Source organism: Falco biarmicus, chromosome 2 (assembly GCF_023638135.1).
Source record: "Falco biarmicus isolate bFalBia1 chromosome 2, bFalBia1.pri, whole genome shotgun sequence".
NCBI lineage: Eukaryota > Metazoa > Chordata > Aves > Falconiformes > Falconidae > Falco > Falco biarmicus.
In genome coordinates this window covers 12,538,995-12,563,374 of record NC_079289.1, presented here as the reverse complement: position 1 = coordinate 12,563,374, position 24,380 = coordinate 12,538,995, and the positions used below count along the sequence as shown (strand labels likewise).

At 46.2% G+C, this 24,380-nt stretch overlaps 1 protein-coding gene across 2 annotated transcripts in view; it reads right to left on the bottom strand.

Annotated features, from left to right (window-relative positions):
• Positions 1 to 24,380, bottom strand: part of AMOTL1 (angiomotin like 1) — a 61,189-nt gene that overhangs the window by 3,737 nt on the left and 33,072 nt on the right. For both annotated transcript variants that reach the window (XM_056328924.1, XM_056328925.1), the window contains 8 exons: positions 24,166 to 24,310; positions 23,013 to 23,102; positions 15,171 to 15,316; positions 8,741 to 8,890; positions 4,995 to 5,185; positions 3,570 to 3,695; positions 1,463 to 1,689; positions 46 to 315 (listed from right to left, as the gene is read on the bottom strand). In XM_056328924.1, the coding sequence (XP_056184899.1) occupies positions 46 to 315; positions 1,463 to 1,689; positions 3,570 to 3,695; positions 4,995 to 5,185; positions 8,741 to 8,890; positions 15,171 to 15,316; positions 23,013 to 23,102; positions 24,166 to 24,310 (1,345 nt within the window). The remainder of the gene's footprint in view (positions 1 to 45; positions 316 to 1,462; positions 1,690 to 3,569; positions 3,696 to 4,994; positions 5,186 to 8,740; positions 8,891 to 15,170; positions 15,317 to 23,012; positions 23,103 to 24,165; positions 24,311 to 24,380) is intronic.

Here is a 24,380-nt window from a genome sequence, read left to right as displayed (position 1 = left end):
GGGTGCTGGCATTTTGCACCGATGTAGGGATCCGGCAGAGCTCACCTAGTTTCTCGCCGGCTGTTCGTGTCCCTGGGGGCCGCGGGGCCAGGCTATGCGATGGGGTGGTACCCAGCCGTCCACGGCCAGGGAAGGAGGCAGTGGCAGGCCAGAAGAGCTCAGCACTTTTGTCCGTCTGGGTACTGCTGTCTTTGCTGCCTGTCTTTGCGTGGGAGGCTGTTGGCACTGGGACGGGCATGCAGGACAAGGAGGGCAGCGGAGGAGGCAGCGAGGGTCCCGATGAGTGGTCGTGGTGCTCCTTCCCCAGGAGAAGCCCTGAAAACATACAGAGGTTGTGGCAATGTATTTGGAAGAAAAGGGACACCTGGCCTATCAAAAGTCGCTCTTGCTTTAGCAGCTTGATAAGATTAAAAGCTTTATCTGCTCAACAAGGCTACAAGGTTGTGGGAGAAAGACACCTGGAATGAAGAAAACAGGACCTTTGGCAGTTAAACAGGCAGAAAAACAGGAGCTGACCTGGTAACTGATGATCGCAGAATGTCAACAATTTTAATGATGGGACTAACCGCTTGTATGCTTTTAACCAATTAGTATCTGTATAGCAGCGTGTGAACAGTGTATGTAACCAGTAGAATTAAGGTGTGACGTGTGTATGAATATTAAAATTGTATATAAGCTTGCAGTAAAGCAGCTTCAACTAGGATCATATTGATATGTCATTGAGTCCATGATTTTTGCTCCTGCCAGAGGTCAGTCACATCCTGGCTCGAACACAAGTGCTGTCTCCCCATCCCACCCCAGAGCTATAAGGCACTGGTGTGGATGTCCCCAGCCCTTTAGCTTGGCTTAACTTTTCCCCTTGATGCTACCTGTTGCTCTTCTCTTGATATCCATGTGGTACTTTCCCACAAAACAGCCTTTTGAAAGCAGCTGCCCCTTCCTGCATCACTTTCTGCATGCCCATCCCAGTGGTACCTACCGCTGGCACAGCCTGGCAAGCCTCCACACCCCCGTCCTATGTGGCCCCAAACCACAGGCAGTCCTGCACTCATCTTCCCACTTAGCTGCCACATCACATCATGCACTCCTACCCAAGGGGATGCTCATCCTATTGATTAACTTTAACAAGGCTTTTTTTCTAGCCCAAATTTGTTATTTAATCCCACAAGGTTGAAAACATAATTTGCTTGTGTCTGGGAGGATTTCCACCAACTATGACTTTCTATAATCAGTGCAGAATGATACAATACGATTAAAAATATAATTAAGATACAATCAGAGGTTAAAAAATGACTAATTTCTTACTTCAGCACAAGGACACATGTTCTGCCCATGGGAAGTGCTCTGGAAATGAGCTGTCAGGGCAACGAGTGCCATGGCCGAGGCACTTTTGCTAAGCTCAAGCAGAAGGATTAGGATGAAGTGATGGATGAACAAAAGCTTAACCAAAAATTGAGCTCACCTATGCTTCCCTTCCATATCTTCTCTTCCTTCTTCTCCTCAGCTATCTGGTTGCTGGTGAGCGAGGTCTGGCGTGAATGCACGCCTGTAGCAGCAGCAATGGAGGGGACGGACCGAGCCGGTCGCAGGCTGGTGTTATCGGCTTTCCCAGGGTCCTTCCGTGACCGCTGCTGAAGGACCTTGATCATGGCATCCTTCTCAATTATTTTAGCATGGAGATTCTTTATTCTGCCAGAATACGAATGCTTTGTTAACAGGAATGGAAATATATGGGCAAGTCTTCCCACCCTGGGGCAGCACGATGGGTCCCTGGGTATGTGCTCTGCTGCTCTGTCCCCTCCGGTTTTGAGCAACTCTGACAAGGCAGCTCTCACTAAGGATAACCCACTGAGAATATCCCTCTGAGGATAACCATACATCAAAACAGGCAGAGTTTCTAGCTAGTAAGCCAAATCTGGGAACTCTTTTCTGCAAGGTTAACTGAACCCATCTATTGCTGTGGCTTTACCAACCCAGCAGGAGCAATGAGGGCAATATCCCTCCTGCCCAGGCTGCAGATTGCTACCTTCACCAGAATACAAACACACAGGCAATTTCCACCTCCAGAATACATTGGGGCCAAATCTGGAAAGCCTCCTTTGGCAGGCTGATTTAACCCCATGATTTTGGTCTGTTGTCAGCTGGAGTAGAGACCTGCTGAAGTGAGCAGAAAGGTTCCCTTTGGCTTCTCTAACAGCTGGCCTGGGCTCTTGCTTCTCCCTCACTGCTGCAGAAATTATCAGCACATGGTGTGCAGAGCCAAGCAAAGCTCGTACTTCTCTCATACAGACACCAGACTCTCAAATCACAAAAAAATAGGATTATCTGAGACTTTTCTCCAGGAATGATTAACACCAAACCATACCAAAAGACTACAAAACAACATTTTTTAAAAAATAAATAATTGTATATGTATAATACAACAGCCAGATGACTACAGCTTGACTGTGATATACCATATATAGTCCAATGCAGCTGCATTTTATGAAGCAGTGAAAGCTAAAATGCCGCATCTGGAAAAACTGTATGTACAAGGGAGATATCTAGTAACTTCATGTTGGTGTTAGCTTTCATAATCAGATGTCTAATTTGCAATGAAAACACAAGATCCTAATCTATCTTTAATGAAGTCAATGGCAAAAGTCCATTACTTCACTGGAAGCAGGATTAGCTTGCATCTGTGAGCAGAAAACAAAACAAACCCATTAAAAACAATCACTGATATTTTCCACAAATAACAAAATACATCTTTTTATAAAGGTGTCTACAGACCAGTGTTTTTGTGGGGAAGCCAACACTGAAGAAGAGATTTTTAAACAGCTTTTCAATAAAACCCTAGAGGAATACACAAACTTTCTCAAGGGATTTTTACTCATTTAATGGGCCACTTTTCACCAGGAAATAAGTCTGCATTGAAAGTACTGTGCAGGTCTAATGCTCATTGAACTACACAGCTACATGTCCACTTGTATGCTGAACGTGGAGAAGTATCTGCAACAACAAATATTACTCTTGATGACTGCCTGTACCCAAAAAAGTTAATTTTATATCTTCTACTACTTGTAAATGCATCTTTTTTAGTGGTGCTAAATTTTGCAGGTTTGTTTCTAAATGCCAATGTGACCGTCACAAATCTACAAAGAGCAATAAGCATGCAAGGAGCAAAGAGTGAGGCAAAAGCAAGCCCTCGTGTTGCTGATTATGTAGGAGTGAGATTACAACTTCAGCTTTTACAACCAGACGCCCTTGTTTCCACAGGGGGATTTTCACCGAGATTAAACAAGCATTCAGCTTCCTTGCATGCCAACCTACTTTCAACAGTGGAACTGTCTCTGTTTTGTAAGAAGGTCATTTTTGGCACAGAGAAGGTTTAACAGCAAGGCAGGGAGGAAGTTATCTAATGACAGCAACTCTTTAATCCCTATTTTAATGCTGAAGAGCAAAACTAAGTCAAAGTGAAGATAAGCCCATCCTTTCCAGGCATGCATGAAGGCACAGAAGGGCATCCTGGTTTATCTGAACCCAGCCCAAACACGACAACAAGCAGGTATGGCGTGACAGCCCCTTACGTGTACTCCATGTCCTGGCAGCGACGGTTGGCTTGCACAATCTCCTCCTCCTCCTGCCAGCCCCGCACCTCCAGCGCGCTCTCGCTGTAGCTGCCGTTGCGTGAGTGGCTCGGGGCTGAGGCATCCCTGGAAGATCAGTTCAACATGGTGAGTCAGGCTCCTGGGACCGTGAGGGTGGCTTTTGCAATTGAGATTGGCACTTGCAAAGAAAACTCCAAATGAACGTTCGAAGAGCAAACTAATGATGGTTGCCTGTCAGGTGGATGGCTATCTGGCATTGGGTCATCTTGCTGCAGGCTACTCTTGGCTTGGGTTTAGTCATTAACTTCATTAATTAACTGGGCTGATGGAACAGAGAGCACACTGAAATTGTGGGTGACCCCCACAGGGCTAACAACCATCCTGAAGGACAAGGTTCAGACATCAGAGGGACTCATCACCAGGGAAATGGTCCCAAGTCAACAGGACTATATCACAAACAAGAAACGAAACTACATTTTGGAAGGTGAAAAACAGCACAGGAATTGCTCCCTAGACTGGAGCGTGAAAGTGTCCTGAGCTGCACACTTCACCGCATTTCAAAGGGAAATCTCATTTTAGGATGTCTTCATGGGATTTGGCTTCTTAAGAAACTGGGCAAGAAGCAAATTATCCCATCCTCCTCATCACTGGAAAGCCTCAGTGCAGTGCCCTGTGTGCTTTTGGGCATCATGCTTTGACACAAGCAAACTGGAGACAGTCCAGAGAAATGCAACACGAATGGGAAGGACACGTGAGGAATGGCTGAAGGAGGTAAGTTAGTCCAGGCCAGGGAAGATACAATGGGGGCTATCTGTTTTCCAATATTTACAAGGCTGTTACAACATTGACAGTGATCTGTTGTTCATCGCGTATACGTGGCATGGACAAGAATCAACCGAGGTAATTTGCAGTGAAGAGGTTTAGCTTAGCTATCAGGAGAACCTTTTCAATTTGAAGCTTAATGAAGTGGAGAAAGAGTGGACTTAGGCCACAAAATTTCCCGTTACAGGTTTTTAAAACTAGGTTAAACAACCACGTTGCAGACTGTGAGATGGACACAGCTATATACCAACAGTCCCTGCTCAGTCCATTGGTGCGGTGGGGAGGAGCTGCCTTACCTATGCTGTGTAATGTGGTGGCTCCAGACTGCCCTTGAGGCCATAACTTGGGTCTGGCAGCTGGATTTGATAAAACTTTTGGGCCGGGTCAGAAAGGTAAATCCTGTCTTCACCGACTGTTATATCCCACTAGCATGATACCACAGAGAAGTTCACTAACCCTGGTGGTGAGACCCAGCAGGGAACGGCAAGCAAAATCCAGCCTTAAGAACATATCCAGTCCTTATTATTTCCCAATACTTTCCGTGGTGAAGAGAGCTGCCCGCTTGCAGCAAGGCCATCTTACCTCTCTGTTGCAGCTGTGGCTGCAGCGTTCATGGCAAAGTGCCTGATCGTACTCTCCTCCAGGTACTTCTGCTCCCACTTGGTCATGTCAGCTTCCAGGGCCAGGATCCTCTCCTCCTTCTCCCGCACTAGCTCCATCAGGGCTGGGGCATTGTGCTCCGGGAGGCTGCTTGCCTGGTAGCTGCCCTGCCTCTGCCAGTGGGAACAGTGACAGATACACACCCTCTGCCAAGAACGAGGAGCTACTGACCCTTTTTCCCCCACTTCTCTAGAGCATGCAAAGACATCACCATGTCTTTTGGCAGGGGCAGCTGGAAACCCCGGGCTAAACCCCTTAGTTTGCAAGAGGACGGGCAGGTTGACCATTTGCACAACCCCAGCACACGCTTCTCCATACCATGCAGACAGAAGTAGGGATCTGGCTGTTCTCTGGATGGGCAGGGATTTCATGGGATACCCCAAGCCAAGGGAAAAGATAGGGAAAAAATCTGCTGGGAAAAAGAAGCAATGAAGCTTAAAAGAAGTATCTTCTTGCTGGGACTTCATTGTATTGCTGGGCAGTGCTCGGTCTGGACAGGCAGTTATTACTAGAATGTTCATACGTAAAAGCAGAAAAAAAAGCCACATGTAACCTAGCTACATGTAACCTATTTAAGGCAGCAGCTGGGAAAGTACCCCAGACATGGATTTACACCTGCCTCTTCTTGCACATTAGCTCTCATGTGCCCTCAGAAGATATTTTCTGTGGTGCAGGAGGTAACTTTCTGAATGGAGGGGCAGAGGAACTCCAGGCACTGCAGTGTGGTTCCATCGGATGCTGACAAGCAGCAGTGGGTGTGCAACACTTTCCACCTACGATGCAAGGAAAGCAGTTACCCAGGCAGGAGTTATCCCACCTAGTCTCGGGCAATTAATTAACGTATCTAAGTAGTGTGGGTAGCCGCCCCAGGCTCCTCTCACTGCTGGTGGAGAGCTGAGGAGGATGGAGATCCAGTCCCTGGCTCAGCAGAGGTTGGGTGGGATGAGTGCACACTGAGGGGAGAGGCACAAAGTTCCAGAAGTAAATGTTTTTTCAATAAAAAATGCAAGAGATTTGTTATACTCCATAGTGCACAGTATTGTGTTAAAGGGGAAACCCTATCTCAGGAGCACCAGCTTCTTATCTGTGCTACACCACAAACTTCCACCAGCAAAGCTGTACCATCACACTACTGCAAGGGCTGCAGCAACTGTTTCCATTTGCCAGACCACATTTCCTCCTTCTAGACACTTGTCTCCTGCTTGTGGGAAAATAGAGATATCAGGAGAGGGCTGCAGCCTTTGCCTTTGGTGCAGTAACAACGTGTCTGGAAACTGCTTTCTGGAAATGCAACATGGAGCAGCCCTTAGGAGCAACAGCTGCGACTCTGCTCCTGCAAAAATATTGTCAAATTTCCAGCAGGAAGGTAATATTTTAGAAGCACAGTCCTGGCCTGTAAATGGCATCTTAGGATGTCACAGGTACCTGTTGTCTTCCGAGTCAAAACCTCTGCCATCCCTGCACATTGAGCCTGCAATGCTAAGTCAAAGGGATATTTTTTTGGTCCTTGCTCATGCGTCAGTGATAATGAAGACTTGCTGTTTGGGCTCAGTTACCAGCAAGCCAGGAACAGAAGAGATTCTGGCTCACTGTCTCCTTGTGTGCTGCATCTCCTCTGCTGACTCCAGTAAAAAGGAGAAAAAAAGCTCTTTTTTTCCTCTGTGATGAGAAAACGTTTCAGTAGATATAACTTTGATAACTCAGAGAAAGCAGCTCTGAAGTAAAAGTTGGGGTATTTTGATGCAACACGATACACTGCAGCATTTGGCTCATAAAACAAAAAGTATAAATAACAATAGTAAAAAATACCTCAACGTCTCCTCTCTGATAGGTGAGACTTGAAGTTAGAGTATCTCTCTTCTTAAAACTTACTAGAGGAAACTGGTGCAGGCATTTAAGAACTACTGCAATCCAAAATCTAATCGCTAATTATAGTGAAAAAAAAAATTAAAATGAAGCAACCTAAGTTACTAAGGAAACTAAGGAATTTTCTGCCAAAATGAGCAGATGTAGCCTGAACTCCCAAGACAAAGACTTCAGTGACAGTCCATCCCAGTTAATATATTGATTTGTCCCTATATTCCAGTCCAGAAAACCTTTCCTAGTTCTAGTTTTATCTTCACTTGAATTTTCATTGTACTTTTCTCAAACGTTCTTCCATTTACACCAGCATCACCATATCATACTCCATGTAACTTCTTTGTTAAATTGGAGGAGAGCAGGCTAAGGGGCAACTGAGAAAAGCTACTAGAAGAACACAGGAACAGCAAATCCATGGTGGACAGGGCAAGAAAGACTTAACACACTTGGCAAGGAAGAGCCAAGATGGACGGGAAGGGTTTCCAGGGAACAGTAGTGACAGCAATGCCATGGGATGGGTGCTGGGGGTCCTGCCCTGCCCTGGGGCTGCCAGCAAGAAGGGGATGGGATGCTCTCAGGTCTGGCCACTTCATGACTCAGCAAACCGCTGATATGCCTCTATAGCAATTTCCTAATCAAACCCTGCCAACAGCATCAGCCCTTTGCTTTCCGGCAGCACAAGCTCTGTGCAGCAGCTGCTTTGGTCTCCACTAATGGGTCATAAATAAGGAAGGGTTATTGTAGCAGATGTGGGTGCCGACAGGGATACGAGTGAGCCCTTCAAGAGTTACAAGAGCATCATGCTTTGCCTGTGTTGCTGTTTTCTCCCCAAACAGTGGTTTGATACACATAGTACATCTGCTCGCTCTCCTCTGGAGCCAATGCTCATGTGTTTGGGCCTGGAAATCCTCCCTGTAAACACCTAATGCCCTTTTTTTTTTCCCTTTTCACAGATGACTGCACTTTGGGACTTGGGGATGGAGGAGAAACAACAAACTGCATGAAATACAAGAATAACACTATCCCTCTAAGGACAAAAGGGCTGCCAAAAAACAAGGGGACATACACAGAAATGCAAATCTATACTTTAGCCCATTCTGGAGTGGAATGATATTTAAGTAATTTATTGTCTGAAGATGACACCATTTATCTCCAGATCTGTCATGGGTAGAGGTTTCTGTGAACCATGTACATCAGCTCTGCCCAGAACAAATACGGCCCAAGTTCTTGCTCCTACATCATGCCACCTTGTTTTATCAATGAAAGATCTGCTAAAATCTGCGGGCTAAATCTCATGCCCACATGTACCACACCTTTCCTCTCCTCTTTCAGTGTGAAGCTTGCACAACCTGTGATTGCTGGAGAGAAATCTGGAAGGATGTTTTCCCTTGGCTGGAGTCGGGGCACACAAGGGGACAGAGCCCTGCCTGCCCTGGGGCAGGGCAGCCAGGACCTCCCAGCCCCACAGCAGGTGGGGTTTGGCTGTGTCCTGCAGCCCCACTGCAGAGCTTCCCTGTCCTCTGCTGAAGATTAGAATCATGGAACGGTTTGGGTTGGAAGGGGCCTTCAAAGACCATCTAAGTCCAACTTCCCTGTCATAGGCAGGGACATCTTCCACTAGATCAGGTGGCTCAAAGCCCCATCCAGCCTGGCCTCGAACACTTCCAATGACAGGGGCATCCACAACCCCATCTAAGGGGAACCTAAAAGTAATGTGGCACCTGGCAGGGCTGTGAGCAACTGTTCCTCTTTAAAAGCAATGGCAAAGGTCCCATGCTAGGGGCCTGCACAGACCACCCCATCCTCACCTGCTGCATCCGCAGCGAGTCCAGCTCTCGCTCCAGGCGCGTGCGCAGCCGCCGCTCCATCTGCTCCCTCTTCTCGCAGGCCACCTGCAGCTGTGTCAGCGCCTGCTGCAGCTTCTCCACCTTCTCCACATAGGCCTGCTTCCTGCGCAGCTGTGGGAGACAAGGGGTCAGGTCACCCCTGCCCTGGGCCGCCAGGACCCCTGCATACTTGCAGGCATGTGCTGGGCTTGAGCATGGCTTTGGCCGTTTGCTTCAGAGAGTTTCTCCAGGGGAAGGATGGTGCCCCTCTGATGGGCAGGGAAAGGGCAGCAGGCATCACTGGGACAGCTCTACCCCTTTCAGAGGGAACACTGCCCAGATCTTCCACCCACTGGGGATCTGCCAGCCATGAATCCCCCCGGCCATTTCTAGGCAAGAGCTGTCATGTTGGTGGATACTCTTTTAGGCAAGCTCACAGGCTGGCCTCAGCGAAGAGGAATCCTGGTGGGTTTTATCATCTGGTGACACTCGGCACACTGTCTGCGCCCAAAGAGAGCCTCTCTTTTCAAACCTGTGAATCTCTTCAATGCAGGTGGAACAAGTGGAGTGGCAGCAGCCAGAAGTGCTCCATCTGCTCTATCGTGCTCACAGGCTTGGCCATGCTGATGTATAGATGTGCTGGCAGCTAAAGCCAGGCCCTCCTTATATAGATAATGAGATTACTGAAAGGCTAAACATGACACAAGGATTTTGCAATACAGGGTTTTATGGCCACAGATTGCTCAAGCAGCATACTCCAAAAGGAATTTGCAAATGGACTGCAGACATTCAGGGTGCTTAGTGGCTATCCCCACTTCTGGCCTCCTACCATGCCACCAGGCACTCAGTGACACCACAGGGTATCATAACTGGGGCTCACAGCAGGAGCTGGCATGTTTGAGAGGCCCTGGGGAGAGAAGGCTGCAGACACCAGACACACTGGGCATCTGCTGCCCTGGGCACTGGGATGGGCAGCAAAGCCTGCGCTGATACCCGACCCCCTGCCAAAACCTGGCACAGAGAATAGGTGAGTTCACAGGGGCCAGGCACACCTGGGTGTCCGTGAGCCATCCTTGTCCCGAGGGAGTGTGGACACTGACCTGAAAACTTGCCCAAGGGGCTGCGGCAGCAGGGGCTGCCTGTTCACCTCATGGGCTGCAGTCCCAACCTCAGGAAACCCAGTTCTCTTCTCCCCCAGCCTTCTGTCATGCATTTTCTCTTCACAAGCATGAATGAATTTACCTTTCTAAAGGTATTTGCCTTGTCGCAGAGAAAGCAACAGCGCACACAAACTGAAGCCGCAAATCCAAAAAGACCTCGACAAACCCCAAAGGACCCCAAAACACTCTCAATTGAACCACCTGACTTGGAAAGGGAAGATGAATGGGTCTGAATGCTGGATCATGCAGGCTTTGCCAAGCCTCAGAGCTGGGGGTTAATGGGGCATGCTCAAGGTCATTGCCATGATCACTAAGATCCTCTTTAGGACTTTTAGTCTCCCTCCTTTATTTGTACACTTGTTTGAGACCTCGGGTTTTTCAGAAGCAAAACAGGAGGCAGAAAAACACATCAACCCCGGTTGACACTGGGGAATGAGATAAGTAAGAGAAGCTAGAAAAATGCTGTGAACTGGCAAGGCCAGGGCCAAAACGATATCCTAGTGCCTACCTCTGTGGGTTATGATATAGAACCCATAGCTACAAAATATCTGTGTCTAAATATCAAGGGGATGTAGTGAGAAGTTTGCTGCCTTGTTCCTGGGCATGTGGACCAAATAAACACCAGTGCGGAGTACCCCCTGCTCTGTGGGGCTCCCCTTCACCCCAGGTCCTCTGCTTAGCCCAGGACTCACACGATGCAAAGCAGCTGTGATTTTTTTTTCACTTATACAGCGCTGGACTCACCCAGATCCCCTCCTGCTGATTACAACGATAATAAACCAACTTTTTTCTTGAAATTGTTCTTCTGCCACCCTAAATCCATCCATGTCACAGGTGCAGTGAAATACATGCTTGTTCGCGGCAAAAGAAAAGCTTGGCCTACACAAACATTCCCAGCCAGAGCCAACAACTGGCAGCGTGACCTCCCCAGCCCTGCTGTAATCCAGGCTAATGCTTATGGCTCCCAGGGCTTTCCATGAAAATTAATGAGATTATAATCCCTGCTAGTCTCTGGCAGCAGCATGAAGACTGAATTCCTTGGAAGCTCACAACTTGGCAGAACAGACGCAGCAGTGGCTTCTTGCTGGATGTGCTATTTTGGCAGTAGGAGGGTGCCTGTGCCACCTCCCAGCTGCACCAGCGTGGATCGGAGTGGGGAAGGGGGCTCCCCCAGGGTCCCTCCTTGGCAGCAGCCCTCACCTGCTCCCCCACATCCTCCCAGATGCTAGAGGGTCCATCTGCACCACAGCAGCCAGAATTTTGCTTTGCAGCAGCCCTCTAAGCCCCAGGGTTCACATGCTCATGCATGAGTGCACCTCTGCCTGCGTGGCTGAGGTGATGCACACGCGTCCACCGCCTTAGAAAACCACTTTGTTGGAGTTATGCCACAAGACAGTTCCCACATTCATAAATTTGTAATTGAATCTTGAGCCAATTCTGACTTTTCTATCCTGCCTGTAGATTCATAAGCAAAAAATACACCCATACATTTAAAAAACTGAGTACAAAATGTTTTTTTTAAATTAATGGGCATTGCATCCATACAGGAGGGGAACTGCAATCAGAAATACATGATACTGAGCTCCGCTACCTCACAGACACACAAACTCAAATAAAAGAAAGCTGGATGGCACCTGGAGAGGTACCAGTGTATCCTTTCACTGCAAGGTAGCATCAGCTCTACCTGGCACATGTCTATATAATCTGTGTACAGAACCCTCCAGGAGTAGGGACTCCACAACCTCCCCCTGCAAACTACTTCACGGCTTATTTTCCTTTACTGCCAGAAAACTTTTACCCTAATGCCTAATCTGGCTTTCTCTTATGCAATTTAAGCAAATTACTTCTTATTCTGTTTCCAAATTGTGATCTATTAGAGCAAGAAACATTTAATGAAACAATTCATATATTTACAAGATCAGCAAACTTGCCTGGACACTGTCGAGCGCTTAGGAAAATAAAGATGAAGAAGACCTAAGGCTAAAAGGGGGTGATCCATGCAAATAAGTCTGAGTAAAGATGAGTGGGTCTTGGAAAAATATCTGCACTAGGAACATAACTCCAGTTTGAGAAACAGACTATCATTCTGTTGATACGAGGTTTGAGTTAAAGACTAAGAGATGGAGAATCCACTATCACCCTAAGTAGGTTGTTTCATTGTTAATTACTATATTTCTGGCCTGATTTGCTCAGCTTTAGCCCCCAAACACTGCATCTCATTATTTCTTCTTACATTAAAGAGCAATGTTTAATCTGGGTGATTAAGCAACCCCTTCTTCATGTTCATGTGCACCGTCTGGAGCTCAGCCACCTCTTCACTTCATTTGTTCACAGCAAACAGCAGCTTCTGGGCCCCAAATAAATTCTACAGCTGTTTTCTGAACCCTCTTTGATTATTCAGTCTTCTATCCAAAGCATGGACCAGACACATGATTCCAGCAGCAGTCTCCTAAACGACATGTGGTGATAATACCACCTACATTTTTTGAATTAAATCCTTCTACCAGCAGGCACTCAGGATAATGTAGATTTACATAGTACACTATCTTATGTTAATTTAACTTAGTAGCTACTGCTTATTTCTCGAGCATCAATTTAAAAAGCTGTTAAACTTAATTACATTCTGGTGGTAGGTGAAATCTGGGTGGATTTACAAAGCAGTGCATGAGGTAGAGTTCTGTTAATAATAATAGCCGTTTTCATTTCAGTGATTTTGTGTGTCCTTCAATATATTTTAAATTACAGTAAAAATCCCTAGTTTAAGATGAAGGTTCTAAACTTCAACAGTATCTGCTGCATATGTGTCAAACGGAGCTCCAGAAACACTGGAGACTATTGAAAAGGTGCTTTGATTTAGTGATGAAAACAGGCCAAAAGCAAGAGAAAGGAGCTTGGGCACACGCCAGCAGTCACAGATTAACTGCACTTCACCCAAACTGCATGACACCACCTTGAACAATTAAAACACAGCTGCCGGGATAAAATTCATTCAAACTCCCCCCAGAATGCAAAAGCAGTTAAACACTACCAGGTCAACATGGGTTTGCTCAGGTTGAGGGTTCTGACAGACAAACTCTGACAAATACTGTTGTATCACCTTCACACATTGTCACCTCTGAGATCCACCATGCCCTGGCCAAGACATTACCACCTCCATAACATCTGCCATGCCCCAGGCAGGAGGTTAGCAGCTCTCTAAAGGGGAACATCTGCCCTCTCCTCAGCTCCACCAGTCCCACAGTCCACGACCCCTAGCTCTGATGCTCAGCAGAGATACAATTCTGTTGGATGACTAGACCAGAAACTGGCAACTGAAAAGCTCTTAGAGATACAGCCCTAAGGCTGCAAACGTGTTCGCTACAAACCAGCAGGCACAGGGTAGCTTCTTATACCACCTGCCTGGCAATCTGTGTTTATGCTTCTGCTGCCTTCCCCAGTGGGTGTTCAGCACGTCAATGTTACCTGCCAATACCACAGCAACAGTTTGTGGAGCAGCCAGGAGCTAAACGTATTTCTTCCCATCTCCTGCCTGACACTGCGACTGTAGGAGCAGGTGTTGCCACCTAAAACATTCTTTTATTCAGCCACTTTGTAATGAAATGCAAATAGAAAACCTCTGGTTGCCTTTAAGGCAAACAGCATCAAATGAATTATGTACAGATTAAAGGTATGCTAGCTCCTGCAGCTACCCCGAAGGGACTGCCCCAAATACACTGGGACAGTAAGCAGGCTTTAGTCTAACTAACAAAGGAGCAGTTAAACTTAATGTGATCCTCTTATTGCTGCTGAGTGTATCCGCTGGAGGGAATGGAGTTTCTAGAATGTTTCTAAATAGAAAGTCAGGAACAATAAAGCAATGCCTTCAGCATTTACATACAGTACCTTAAATCTTCCCGACTTTTAAGGTAACCATTACTTAGCCTAACAGGGATCTGTCATGCTGGATACCCTGACAAAAAACTTTTAAATAGCACTGACGTCAATTCACCCTTCATCTTTTCAAGACAATGAACTGCACGTAAGTTACTTGCAGGTATTTGAGAAAAGACCTTCCCTGCTTCTCACAAGACCCCTTGCATCCATGCACCCAGCAGGTTCCTGTGGATTCATCCCCAGGCTGACCCTGGAGGGGGTGCAGGTGGGAAATGAGGCGCTGAAGGGGAACAGACCTGCCCAAGATCATGCCAGCAGTCTATGCCAGAGCATGAACCCCTACCAAGCCTGCTAGGGTAGAGGCTCACCAATGATCTGGCCACTCAGATACTGAAGATTAAGTTTCTTTTATTCCACATAAAACATCCTCCCTCTTTGTTGGTCCCATGGACAGAGATTTTAGGGCCAAAAAGGCCTGTTTTGGCAGTCTTGCCTGATCTGCCAAAATACATAGGCTTTCAATTAGTCATTAAATCCACACCTCCTGATTGAAGGTCCTTAAGGAACACAATAAACTGAGACTTAAAGACCTCCAGTAACAGAGAATTGACAACATCACTCTTAGTTATACTTAAAACTGAGCATTATTTGCATGTTGAGTTCATTTAGCTTCAGCTTTCAAGTACTACATGTTGTTCTGTATTTGTCTGTCAGTTTGAAGAGTCCTCTGTTCCTGGGATTTCTCTTCCGATCTGAATACTTATTTTCACTATCAGGCTTATAGGATCATTGCTTAAATACCTCTTGGGAGATTAGCACAGATGGCACTTCTTGGGTCTCATGGTAAGATGGGTTTTCTTCAACACTCAAATGAAACCTGCAGCTCTTAGTACCTCTAAATCATGGACAGTCTGCTTCCAGCCAGATCAGCCCGATCTTTTAAGACCACTGTTTAGATGTGAAGTTACTGAGCCCTGCACTGCTGTTCACATCTCAAAAGCCTCCTGGCATTCTTTGGGGAGAAATGGAATACACCAACATCACACATTTGTACCACAGTCCCAAGTCAGTGAGTAGTCAGCTTTTTATTCGATATTTCTGTTAAGACTTACCATTACCTCAGCCACCAGCTAGTTGAGTTTGTTGTTGTTCCTGGTTACGTGTTGGAAGCTCTGCTCTGAAAACAACTGTGGTCTCCTTTGCTTGCTAGTTTGGCTCAGTATTGTATAACTACACATTTTCTCTCTGAGATGGCCAGTGCAAGGGGAGCAGGAAGATCTGCCACATCATGGCTAGAAGAGATTTGGGACTTGGAGAGAGAAAGCGTTAACTACAAGCCACCACTATCCTCAGAGCACAAAATGTTGCCCATGCCTCACCTCCTCTTCCAGTTTGATGACCTTGGCTTGCGCATTGTTTAGGGCCTGGTCGAGGATCTCAATGTGCCTCCGCTGGTCTTCATTGGCAGAGCGCACAGCTGCCAGCTCCATCTCCAGCTTCTCCTTCTCCTTCAAGTGCTCTTTGTCTGGAAGAAAGACAAGAACAAGAGCCACTCCAGGAGGACAGCTCACAGGCCCTGTGCCACACACCAGAGGTAAGCTGCCATCTCCCTAGAAAAGCAGAAATTATGTGAAGCAGCAGTGATTAGGGCCATTACAACACAGTGCCGAGACACAGTGGGCAACAAGTCCGTACTGCCAAGGCTCAGCCCCTCAGTGGCCAGCCTTACGCAAGCACCACCAGCAGAGACAAGTGGCAACTTGGGCTGCATCTGCACTAGCAGAGCTTGTGGACCTGAGCACTGCCTCATAATTGTCCATTCTGCTGAACTCAATGTTCTCCATGCAAAATTTTGGCTTGCACCAGCTACTTCTTTCCCATACAATGCCCAGACCCTGCCTGAAAACAGCTTATGTCAAGGACTCTTTATAGGTGCCAGCTTGGATGCTGCTGCTCTTCTCTAATGGGCAAGAAACCTTAGCCCCATGGATGTGGGCTGTGCTGTGCCTGGTCTGTTCTATTTGCAAGGATGGGGATCATGAGATATAGAACATGTGAAGAAGCCAAATAACGAACACAGATCTGTGCTGGACATCCTGAAAATGGAAACAGGAGAAAGAAATAAGGAAGAATAAGACAGCAGGCATCTAAATGGGCTTTCTCTGGCCATGCAGAGAAAATGAGGTCATGACAGGTATTTCAACTCCTGCAGGGGCCCTGGGTGACTTTCCAGTCCTACACCACCTAAGGGTTCAGCGACCGGTGCTCCCCTCCTGTTAAACACCTTAACACATCAGTAGTGAGACTAAAACATGTAGATAACCTCTGTGCTAAAAAATCATCCGTTCTTTGGATAAGATTTAAAAAACATTAAAAAAAACAGCTGAATTCAGTCAGCTTTACTCACATCTTTTTCTTCGGCAACAAACTGCAGGCCCACCATTGACTGTTCTGGCAAGCTGCCTGGGGAAATGCTTGGCTCCATCTACCTCTGCCCTGACTGTGCTGAGAGCCATTTCAGGGAACATGAGCATCGTGGGCCAAGCACAGGATCACCAGCGCTGGACCACAAACAGTTAATGATTGGAGCAAGCAGGGGATGGAGGTTTTATTCACTGAAATCTGAGATTTCAAAATCTGGGTTTTGTTCTAAATGATGACAAAAATAGAGCTCTTGGAATGCCCCCAGGAAGGAAAATTTCCTCCAAAAATTAATTTGGCACCAATTAAACATTGTTTTGATTTTTGACTTTTTAAATACAGCATTACAGAATTTATTATTTTTTAACTGAGGTGAAAAGTTGCTCCAAAAACACTGAAACACGGAAAATCTGCCCCTAACATGCAGCCCATCCCACCCAAGTGTGACCACTCAAGCTGGAAGCTCTACCATCCACCTTCCCGCAGGGAGGGTCAGGAAACTCCACATGGCCAAAGCCAGCCCATTTCAGACCTGAACTACCCCAGAAGTGCCTTATTCTTCCTTAATTACAGGAGGGATAAGAACAAGTTTAATTTACACACTACCAGTGGATCCCTGCAGCGAGGTGAGATGCATACAAGCTGAGCCACGTGGAACAAGGCACAAGTGCACGAGGTGAGCCCAAACCCACCCAGCTGTCTTCCTATTTATCCTAAACAGAAGAATTCAGCACTTCACAAAAAGAAATCCTGGCAGCACCACTGGCACATTGGCCTCTGCAAAGTCCATGAGCAAAGGCCAGTGAGTGCTGTGCACACCGTGCTACAGACTGCCACCATGAGCCACCTCAGTACGATGTGGCCTTAACCTTCCCATGTCGGTAAGGAATTTTATATTGGACACGCAGGCCTCTTCCTTCAACACAAATACATTTGTTTCAATCAAACTAACCATAAGGAATATTAATCTATTGTACAAAAGTATAAATCTGGGCAAACTATCAAGCAGCTAATTTTATTAGAGGGTGAAGAAGCTGGAAGATGAACGCTATTTAAGCCCTGTGGCACCCCACCACCTCATGCTGGGACCATGCTTGATCTGCTCCGGATTTGAAACCCATGTTTCGTGTTACACTTCAGGACAGCACATATAGGAAAACAGGATTTGGGATCTTCACATTCAACTTTCATCCCAGGAATTCAAAGCAGTCAGCCTGCCCTGCTGCATTGTGTTTTCTACCCACCCCCTCCAATGGAGGACAAGATTATGCTGAACCCACCAGAAAGCTGGCAAGAAAAATTTACTTAACAGCTCTCAACACTTGTCTACACCAGCTTCTCCCTGCAAAATGCTGGAGGCGCATTTTAAAAGTACTTTCCTATATTGCATTAATTCTTAGTAAAGAAGGACTTTGTTTAATATACTGTAAATTCTCTTCAAGTACATACAAGGTATCCTTCAAGTCAAAAAATACTGTTTCACTGTGCTACCCTTGCATACATGTGCCCAGACAGATGTTTTTTCCCTAACAGACTCCAGCTAATAACTGTATCTATCTTCTGGTAGGTCACTGCCACATCCCATTATGAATAGTTCCCAAAAGGCTTCTCTGCTGCAATTTACAGTTGTAATCTCACAGCTTCCTATCCATTGCCTCTGACTGTTGTACTTCAACAACACTGAGGACATTACACCCATACTCTGGCTGGGTAGAAGAAAGAGGAGATGAGGCAAAGAGCCTGCTTCAGTGCTTCACAAGCAGGCTTTTTGAGTTGTCAGGCTGGGTAGGTACACCAAGAGTAGACCAGTCTTGACCCTGCTTTGAAGCAGAAACATTAGGCAGAAAGATACACTCAATCTGTGCCACCTCTTCCCTACACTCACATGGGACCCCCAGCTTTTCACACATTATACCTAAGCATCAACTTATCTGACCAATTTAACGACCATCTCAATACATTGCAAGCTGCTTTTTCTCCTTGCTGTGATATTGTGGAGTAGTAACATGGACATACTTCAAAGACATTCCTTGTTCCTACAGAATGACCATAGCTGACAGAAGAAAATATATCCCGTTACGGCAGTGAGAGCCTTATTTGGCTGCAGGAGACTTGCTGAAAACAAGATTGGCTCCTGTACCACATCCCTTGTGGCATTTCCAACAACTTCTCTTACACAGGTTTGCACTTCCCAATGGTGGCTCTTCACTCAGAGCTGCTGATTCCAGATGCTCTCTGGTGACCATGCCTTTCTTGAAACCTGCGGGATTTCCTTAGCCTCTTGTCAGTCTTGCAGCTCTGAACATGGCAAGTGTACGGAGGAGCTCTGTCATCCACTGTCCATGGGCATGGCTGTACGCCACGGCAGCTGCTACAGTTACCCTCGAACCAGCTGATTAACCAGGATGGGGCATCAGAGTCACCTCTTCTGCTCATCCAGCTCAAGATGGGACTTGGCTAATCTAGTGCCCTGATCTTCCCAAAAGGCTGCTGGGGCAGCAAGGCAACGGGCTAAAGAGCGGGATGGGCCCATTATGCCCTGCCACTCCGCCCGGAGTGTCCAGCAGAAGGAATCTAAAATGAGGAAAGGACCTTGTTGCCTGTTCCAAAGACCTTTCAGCAGCTGGTTTCCACCCTGTAAGAATAAGCAGAATGAATAAATAGAGCTCGTTCACTCCATGCAGCCAGCTGGGAGGTTTTCCACAGCTTTACTAAATTCTCTGCACATTAAAAAGGGCCAGGTTGCCAGGTCCAGATACTGACAGTTCCCTCCAGAGGAGCAGCAAAGCAACCATCCATCCATGAGTCCACTCATCCCTCTGGCCAAGCCTTGCTGCAGCCCTCTGCAGCTGTGGTTTGACACCGACTAGGCTGGGCCAAGGCAGGCCTGGAGCAGCAATGCAGAACTGGGAAATGAAGCATTTCTTTCCATGCTCACTGGCAGGTCTCCGTGAGGAAAAAAAAAAAAAAGAAAAAGAAAAAAAAAGACAGACACAAACGCCAAAAGAGCTCATTGCAATCTTCTCTTCCAGTTTTGCTCACAAATGGCAAGCACCCGACAGCTCTCCAGAGTCTGGGCCACATCAGCACCAAGAAAAGGCTGAGAAGCTGCAGGAGGTCATGCCTGAGTCTCTGAGTCTGTTTTCTCACGTGGTGATTAAGAGATTCTGCACTGGAATTAATGATTATGGTCAATTGTAACATATTTGACAAATGGTTCAGGGTACAGAGTTTCTCATGGTCACTGACCTAAGCAGGGATGCAGAAAGGTTTGGTGCTCTAATTGTCAGAGGAAGTCACCAAATCTCCATTGAAGCTCATGATGGCCTTCCTTACCCTACAAAGTATCGCAGGCAGCTTAAACTTGGTCTGATTTACATCTTGGGCATTTCCATTTGCATGTCGTGACGTAGAAGTCAGGGGAGAATGTGACCTTCATGTCTTGAAAACTGATATCAGATTTCCCACGCTACTTTCCTTCAGAGGGTAAGGGGAAGTCAAGCAAAACAGACTCGTTTTTCTATACAACACTGTTTCTTCAGGATGCTGCTCCCTGTGCAGGTGCCCTTGGCTCTGGGTACATGGGGGAAGCAGCTCCCCAACCTCCCTGCGTGTAGCTGATGGCTGTGAAATGAGGTCTCTTTCACTCACTCCTCACTTCTGCCTCTGCCCTGATTACTTCCTGTCTTAACATTGAATGGTTCTTCGTCTGCCCAAGACCCCATTCTCAGAAACACCTATTGCAGGCATTTTCTTTGGCTGGATTAATTTGATGGGAATATTTCTTTGCCTGGGATATTAAGGACAGATATATAGATATACACAAAAGTATGTGGCACATCCACTGAATACTCCCATGAAGCGTGAGGGTCTATCAACATACGGTCAAAACTATCCCCACTAATGGGTGCAGAGCCACAGGGATGGGCACAGACCCCAATCTGCCTCAGACACTTGAAAAAACAGCCCCTTGGAGGAACCTCTGCTCTGACAAGGCTGCCTCTAAGTCCAGAAATCCCAGGAAAACACACAAAATTCTCAGGACTTCACCAAAACATTTTTTTCCCATGATGTGCTGCATCATAAACTTTCTCTCTGCCCTAAGCCCTTGAAAATGCCTTCAGTCTTCCTGCCTCTCCCTTTCCACAGCATCTCTCATCCTCCTCCTGCCTGGTTGTTCGCTCACCTATATGGGTCCATACGCCTTCATTGGTCACTGTTTCATGTCTTTCCTTAAAAGAACCTTTTTATCTGACAAAGCATCACATAATTATCATGAAACTAACAGGCTGTGAGTTCTCTCCTACCCCTGATACAACAGTAACATTTTTCTTAGGCACAAATGCCTAGCACTTAATACTTTGAGGCACGCGGCCTGGCATTGCCTATTACTATTACAAAAAATAAAAGTTTTTGTCACCTTTGGTCTTCATCTCAGAGCACATGACCACTCTGCCCTGTTGCACTGCTAATGGGAGAGCTCTGAATGTCCTGCCTTGCCAGACCTATTTTTCAGGGAGTTTTTCCTGTTACTGGAGTTTAACCACAGTATTAATTCTGTGTTTGCAGTACTACCAAGCACAAGTGTTAAAAAAACGTTAACAGTTGTATCTTTCCTTCTTCATCCCATCATGAGACTGGCTTAAAAAAGATAACTTTTAGGAATCTGCTGATGTTGGAGTCTTTTTATGTAATTTGGGTTGGGGGTGTTAAGGGTCATGTTTTCAAGCTGTTTCCCATAAACATAGGAACTAGAAATCTACTTTTGCTTTCCTAATGAAAACTAAGATGTGCATTTACTAATCTGACTTAATAAGCTACTACCCTTATGAAAAAAACAAACATGAGTTTCATGAAAAATTGCAACAGCTGATGGGAGCACATGTAAGTACTATTTTTTCTCATCTTGTAAAAATGACTATTTCAGTCTTAGTAGACAAGTGTACACATGGCAGCTAAAACAAGCTGCACTCCTCCTCTCAGTTTTCTGCCTAAGCATCCCATTAAAAGATGTGAGGAAGGTACAGACCGTGCTTGCAAAACCTCCAGGTTGGCAGTGAGGTGCAACGCCAGTCATGGTCTGCCCCTGGATATATAATATCCTTTATATATATATATATCTATATATATATATGACTCAGCATATAAATGGAGTCAGTAACAGAGGATTTCCAAGCAAAACCTTTTATGGGCTCTCAGAGGGATGTTTTAGGCTGAAACTCTGATACCAAGGTCATTACTGCCTGTGCCCCAGCAGCCCAAAGAACACAACTGAAGAGAACCTGTTTTACACGTGCCCATTTTTCTATTCCTGGAAGCACTCTGCATTACATTAGTAACATTTAGCTCTCTGGCCTAGCCAGGAGACTCTCCAAGCATCCCAACTGTCTTATGTGATAGGATCCGAAAAGCTATATTTGTTTGTAAGCTGTGAACCGATAGCAGCAATATGCTGAGTGCACAGCACAAAGTTTTATTGCTAGATATTTATCAGTAGAAGCACAGAGCATGTTTATGTGCTGGAAAATGACTCAAACTGAGTCCATCCTTGCGGTTTAACTCCCCCTTGTAGCTACCAGTATATGGGAACATTGCCAGGCAATGCCAAGGCTGCCAAGACAGCAGATCCCAGTCTGCAATTTGCACTGTGCAACTTACCCTGTCTGAACTTTTCCCAAGGATGAAAAGACTTACATAGCAATGCTATTTTCTTAACAGATCATCCCCTTGGATTCGCAGCAGTATCTCCACACCCTTGTGGCATCTGCTAATATGGCAAAGCTAACAGAGTCATGGAAAAGGTCATTAGCTTCTCTTCTGGTTTGTGCACACATCCACTAAATTATCAGCAAAGTTGCCACGCTGGCACCATGACTGCTGGTGGGAGCTAGGAGAAGGCCCTCCTGCATTTGGAGCAGCTGGTGGATGTTGCAGGGCTGGTGGTGAGGCACGCTGAGTGGTACTGCTAATGGAGGTGGCTGGTTCTCCACTTAAGGATCTGCAGTTGCAGCTCATCTTCCAAGGAAGCTCTTGGTGCAATAAATGAAACAGAAGGATTAGCTGTACACAGAGGTTAGTTTCAGTGGCATTTAAGCCCACGAGGTACTGCACAGCTCCCAGGTGGTCAAGCCCTTCTGGAAGCATGCTGAAGATGCTCAGGATACAAGAGAAGCCACACGCTGTCACGCAGCAACCAGCTGCTTGGGTCTTGATCTGGATGGTCACATGCAGCCATCAGCACGTGGCAGGGAAATGCTGCAGCACTGTGCCTAGTCATTATGGGAGCCTAAACTTTGTTTGAAATAGATGCTTTTCACAGCATCAGCAGTTGTAAAATCTTTGCCTCTTCAGTCCTTTGTGAAAAGTATGGTCCAGCTCTGCTCTCCACCCTGTTAGTCGAACCATGGCCCTGACAAGTCATCAGAGGTTGCTCTGGGCTTTTCCCAGCCAAGAGAAGAATCTGGCTTCTCTAAAAAGCATGCATCTCTAGAGATGATCCCTGCAAGCAACACTTCACAATGTCAGATAAATATTTATCAAAAATAAGCTAAGTTGTGTTACCATTAACTCCCATTGCCTGGTTCTGGTGCTCAGAGAGAAAAAAAAATGGCCTAAACAATCCAGTCCGCAGCTTAAGTAAGAGTATGTGACGAGCTAGCTGAGTAAAACCAAGCCATAAGGACAACAACAACTAATAGAAATATTCACCTCCACTCCATCACATACATATGTGTACGTATGCGTGTATAAGTATATATATATATATATGTAGCTTCAAAGCAGATTAGCACAGTACTCACTCTGAGTGACATAAAGGCCCTCTGTTGACTTATCTTCATGTCCATCAAAGTCTCTGCTGGCAAGCTGCCTATTGGCTGTCTCCAGTCGTTCTGCAAAAAACAGGAAATACTTTAAGTATAAATATATGTATATAAAATTTTAGGCCAACCAAGAAAATAAGATGCATGCCAGCAGAGCAGTATAAATAGACTCTCTGAAGGAGGACATTAAAATGGAGGCTGACATATACATAAAAGACGAGGCCCTTTGACCTCTTCCATGAAGCTGTGTCATTCAGATTTACAGAAGCTGGGGGAAAAGCCTCTGCCATTAGCAGCCGACATGCTCAGGCAGTTAATCTCTCACACTGTCCAAAATGCACAAGGCATTTGCAATCTGAACTACCCAGCTTTGCAAGGGGATGGGTGCCTTCCTGCAGTGGAGTGCTGCCCTGGTGCAGTGAGACACCCTGGGGGAAGGCAGCCCCCAGCCCAGTGACACCAATCCTTGCTCTGGGAGGAGAGCAGCTTTCTGGAGCCAGAGACAGCCTTTCCTAGGCAGGTCCTGCCTTCAAGTGCCTCCCTCCCCCAAAAAGACCATGTGAGCCTCCTTGCACTATTGCAAAAAGCATGAGCCAGATTGCAGAAGGCACCTCACTGCACAAAGAGCTACCACACTACCCCTATCAGGAACTCGGACAGGTAACAGCTACCCAATATATCCTGCTTTCTCAAAAGGATATACCCTCAGTTTTATGCTTTTAATACAAAAAAGAGATATGCTTTGCTACTTGCTACTGATTTGTGAAGGCACTGAACTTTGAGATTTATGGGTTGCACAGCATTGCTCTATATTGCAACTTGCTCTTCAGCTTGTTAGAGCTGGACAAGACCTTGGAACTGGTGGGCCTGCTGTCAAATCAGTATTTGCAAGCACTAAGCACAAAGGCACCATCTGAAGCTGACTCTCATATTTTGCCAGAAGGTTTCCTTGCCACCAGGAGGGTGACAGCAATTTTGTCTCATGCCAATGAGCAGGGCCTGATTCTCAAGATGTTTACCTATAACACAGGTGAAGCTACTCCTCTAAAGTCTGCCGCTCTGGAGCTTGTGAGAAATGAAACACCATGTCAACCACAGGAAAAAAAAAAACACACAAGCAAGAGTAACATACCACGGAGATCCCTGTTGAAGTCATGAAGTCTCCTAATTTCTCCTTCGAGTTTGTTTCTCATTGCCTTGTCCAGAGACTCCCTCTTAGTGGTGGTCTTGACCAAGCCCTCATAAGCTTCTGAAATCCTCTGAATCTCTATTTCAAACTGAAAGGAGAGAGAGCTCCTGTTAAAGCCGAGCAGGAACATGTTGCATCCCAGTGTTTGCCCAGAGTGT